Source organism: Priapulus caudatus, unplaced genomic scaffold (assembly GCF_000485595.1).
Source record: "Priapulus caudatus unplaced genomic scaffold, Priapulus_caudatus-5.0.1 Scaffold364, whole genome shotgun sequence".
In the NCBI taxonomy this organism is placed as follows: Eukaryota; Metazoa; Priapulida; class Priapulimorpha; order Priapulimorphida; family Priapulidae; genus Priapulus; species Priapulus caudatus.
The window spans coordinates 266,439-271,314 of NW_014577425.1; the positions used below are offsets into that span (position 1 = coordinate 266,439).

Sequence of the window (4,876 nt, forward strand, 5' to 3'; positions counted from 1 at the left end):
GAGAGAGAAGAGAGAGGAGAAGGAGAGAGTGACAGAGACAGGGAGCGCGTTCAATCAGCTGGCGGATAGGATCAATTTCGTCACGCGACACGCGAAATATTCGGAGAAATCCGACCAAAATTATTGAGCAGCAGTGGCTGAACGACTCACTAACATAGCAGATGCTGCTATATACTTCACCCCCGCCCACCACACACCACACACACACACACACCACACACACACACACACTACACTACGCACACACACACACAGCACACACACACACACGCCGCAACGCACGCACACACACACACACTACACACACACACACACACGCACGCCCCACACACACACACACACCACACACGCACACACCACACACACACACCACACACACAAAACACACACCACACACACACACACACACACACACACACACACAACACACACACACATACACATTTATAACACGGCCGTGTTTGGCGCCGCTGCGTGAATAATGCGTCCTGTGGGAGTTGACACAGCGCTGTGCCGTGCTATACCTCGCCGAAATGTTGACAACGCTTAGAAAACAATTTCTGTCGCAGGCGGGACGCTGTTTTCTATACCGGGTGAGGATTAGAAAAAGTCTGCAAGACGATCTATCTAACTGCTCAGCTTAGTATTCGCGTGCGTCGAAGATCTGAGCGTTATACACACGCGCAGTATGACGTCAGGGGCGTAGCCAGGAATTTTCAAAGTTCGTAGGCCCATCGACTATCTGAGCGAGCGCCGACCAATCGGTTGGCGCGGAGGCGTTACAAGAAACTTTTTTCTTTGCGTTTACAAACCCCCCCAGGATGGCCGGAAACGGCCTTTCCCGAGTGTTCATCTCTTTCCCTACTCTCGCAACTTGAGAGACTAATTTCAATATCCACTTTAACCCAAAAAACACAACGATGTTCAAAATCAGTGTTTACGAACGATGTTAAAATGTTAAAAACTGACCAAATCGCCGATCCTAGTGTTTTTTCGCCGGCGGTGTAGAGTGTTGAATGAGAAACCGGCACCCGATACGAAATGACAGCCTAGATGACAGAAGAACTATCGTCACCTAATTAGCCATATTCTTGCTACGTTCATTTCAATAAGTTTTTTCTCCTAACTCTTAAACTCGTCCAGCAAGCTTATGGATTTGAATTACCTGTGTTTTAAAAAAAAAGATAACTTGGCCCAAAAAAAGTGTAGCGGCTACAGTGCCTACATACTTGTGCTACGCCCCTGACGCGTATGAAAGGAGACGAGAGGGAGGAGATCGACAGAGAGGAGAGGAGAGAGAGCGTGGAGGTAGAGAGAGAGAGAGACGAGAGAGGAGATGATTGAGAGAAAGAGAGAGCGAGAGCAGAGAGAGATGAGAGACGAGAGCGAAATCGTAAGTGAACATGGGAGTATAGAGAGATAGGAGAAGAGCGTGCGCAAGGAGAGAGAGGGAAAAGAGGAAAGGGTAGAGGAGGGGAGAGAAACAGAGACAGAGAGAGAGGAGAGAGAGAGAGAGAGAGAGAGAGAGAGAAGAAGAGAGAGGAGAGAGAGAAGGGAAGAATGGAAAGGAGAGTGAGGAGAGGGATCTTGAACTAGTTACAGCGCACGTGGCATCGCCTATATAAACAACCCAGTGTAGCAACATACAGAGTTTCCAAATAAAATAGTCGATGCGCATCATTAGATCAGCGGGGTGTACAGGATTTTGTACCAGGGGTCTAACTGTAAACCCAAACTTGTCTAGCACGCGAAGGGGGGTATGGGGACCCTCCCCAGATTTTTTTTTAAATTAGACTCCCTTGGATGCGTTTTCTGCGCGAGCAGGGGGGGGCGTCCGAACCTCCTAGGACCCCCACCCCCTGCTACACGCCCTGTAGATGCATCAGCTTCTTCTGATAAAGCCTCGACGACATTGAACGTGGATCCCGCTCTCTCTTTAATACTCGATCTGATCGGCAATAGAAGAACACAATCGGACGCCAAGGGCGATGTCGGATGGACAAGCAATTTTCTGTTCGACGATGTGGGCTGCAGCGGCGTCAGCGCCCGCATTAATAATGTTTGATCTGTGACGGAGTAATACAGAAACATCTCATTATCTAGATTTCCGATGAGTGTCGTGACAACGGTTTTACACAGATAGAAGCGGGACTATCTGCGCATGCGCCGAAAAATCTCGCTAATAATGTCAATTTTGAATTTGGCGATGTGCGGTTGTACTCTTTTCATCTTGACTTTTAAACAATGCTAATCGCAGGTTTTATCGTGAAAGTGAAGGCTTTTATTGACAAAGCAAATTGCATGAATGAATAGCGCAATACGTGTTGGATATAGTATAAATTATTTAGTGAAATGCTGCGACGATGAAGATCAGCAGCCCTATATAGTATATAACGGCGTTATATGGTCACGGGCTGAAAACTCGAACATGTGACAATGTCACGTGTCATCACGTCACGTGACCCAAGAAGAACGACTTAACTGTCGCACGCTGCGCGTGCACACGCACACGTCCTCACACACACACACCGTCCTCACACACGCACGCGCCCGCCGCACGTACGCGCGCCCGCATGCACGCACGCACGCACGCACGCACGCACGCCACACGCAACCAGCCACCACTATTGCGTTTACGGATCAATAATAATCAGTCATTCGCACTGTTTCGCATGTTTGCCGATCCACTCCACTGTTCTTCCTCACCAACTCCTCTTTCTAACTCCTATCACTACTCACTCCACCATCCCCACACCCCCAATCAACCCTCCATCATCCCCCACCCCCACACGCCTAACCCTCTCCCCCAGCCCCTACCACTTACCCACTCCACCATTCCCCACCCTCACTACCCACTCCACCATCCACCACCCCCACCAACCCTTCCATCATCCCCCACCCCCCACACGCCTAACCCCTCCCCCACCCCTACACTACCCACTCCACTATCACCCACCCCTACCACTACCCACTCCACCATCCCCCACCCCACACGCCTAAAACCTCTCCCCCACCCACCGTATAGCCATCGCGAATGCGAGGGGTGACGCACGTACGCACTAGCGCACGCACGCACGCACGCACCGCCCGCCCGCACAACACATACCCACACACACGCACGCACGCACGCCCGCCCGCCCGCACACACTCACGCAACGCACGCCCGCCGCCCGCCCGCCCGCACGCCACGCACGCATGCCACACAAACACGCACGCCACGCACGCGCGCGCACGGCCGAGCCTAGTGGCTAATCTTCCTTCCTAGCCGCTGCTTCACCGCTCACGGACACACACGCAACACTAGCTGCTGTCGCTGTTCCCGCTCACGGACACACACGCACACACTAGCTGCTGCCCGCTGTTCCCGCTTCACGGACACACACGCACACACTAGCTGCTGTCGCTGCTTCCGCTCACGGACACACACGCACACACTAGCTGCTGACCGCTGTTCCGCTCACGCGACACACACGCACACACTAAGCTGGAGAGGGGAGAGAGAGAGGGGGGGGAGAGAGGGGGTTTGCATTGTACATAGAGTCTATCACTCGGTCTAACTCTGTATATATCGTGTTGTATTTCTCTCTGCAGGTGATGCATGTGATTATCGTGCACAGGCGCATGCACACGTCTACGAACGTCTTCATCGGCAGCCTGGCGCTCTCCGACCTTCTCTTCATGGTCGGAATACCCTTCATCATCACGACCAAGGTCACCGTACAGTGGGTGCTCGGAGACACGCTATGCGACATCGTCTTCTTCCTCATGTTTATCTGCGGAAGCAGCTCCATACTGACGATGATGGCAATCAGCTTCGATCGCTGGGTTCTCGTCTGCCACCCTCACTGGCACACTCTAACGATAACGCAAGCGCTTCTGGTGGCTGCTGCCATGTGGCTGATGGCGTGCGCGATCTCTGTCCCGCTCGGCCTCGCCTTCCAAGTCGGAGATTTCTACGGACCGAATTATCTCTTCTGTACGATCATCTGGCCGAATGGCATCGACGGCAAACTGTACATCATGGTGGCGACGATATTCCTGCTCGTCATTCCGACGTGTTTCATCGCTATGAACTACGCGCGTATCTTCTACACGATTCGTCTGTCGCACAAGCGCGCGCGGGGGAACAACGCTGCAGCGATGAACAGCAGCCAGCTGAGACTCATCAAGTTGTTCGTCACCGTGGTGTTGTTCTTCGCTGCGATGTACACTCCGTTCTTCATCCTGAACATCCTCCTGCTCTACACGACCGTACCGCTGACGTCGACGCACTACACGTGGTGCGTCATCACGTGTCTACTGAACGCCGCCACCAACCCGCTGCTCTACGGTTACTTCAACGAGAACTACCGACGTCACTTCCGGGAGATGATCGCGTGTCGTTGCTCGCAGAGCGACGACGATTCGGTCGAGACGCCGATCAATGGAGAGACGAAGCTCGACCGGAGAAGCACGAGTGCGGGGGCGCCACTGCAGCTGAAGACGAGCGTCGCATTGTGAACGGAAACGGTGTTGCAGGAAAACGGAAACGGACCGAGAGCCGCCGGCGGGATAATGTGTGTGGGGCGCCATCTGACGGCGGAGGAGAGTCTGTGAAACAACGGGATAAAAACGTTGAGCGTTGATTTTATTTGTGTGGGAAGCGCCGCTAAGTAGTGATAGGAGTTAGAAAGAGGATTGGTGAGGAAGGAACAGTGGAGTGGATCGCAAACATGCGAACAGTGCGAATGACTGATTATTATTGATCGTAAACGCATAGTGGTGCTGGTTGCGTGTGCGTGCGTGCGTGCGTGCGTGCGTGCATGCGGGCGCGCGTACGTGCGCGCGGGCGCGTGCGTGTGTGAGGACGTGTGTGTGTGTGAGGACGTGTGCGTGT

General features: G+C 53.2%; 1 protein-coding gene across 1 annotated transcript in view; it reads left to right on the plus strand.

Moving 5' to 3' along the window:
* The window catches only part of LOC106809562 (somatostatin receptor type 5-like), a 34,671-nt gene extending 30,063 nt beyond the window's left edge, over positions 1-4,608 (plus strand). Inside the window, exon 2 of the mRNA XM_014812685.1 lies at positions 3,592-4,608. Coding sequence (XP_014668171.1) covers positions 3,592-4,500 — 909 coding nt within the window. The 3' untranslated portion in view covers positions 4,501-4,608. The remainder of the gene's footprint in view (positions 1-3,591) is intronic.
* Positions 4,609-4,876: the final 268 nt, after the last annotated feature.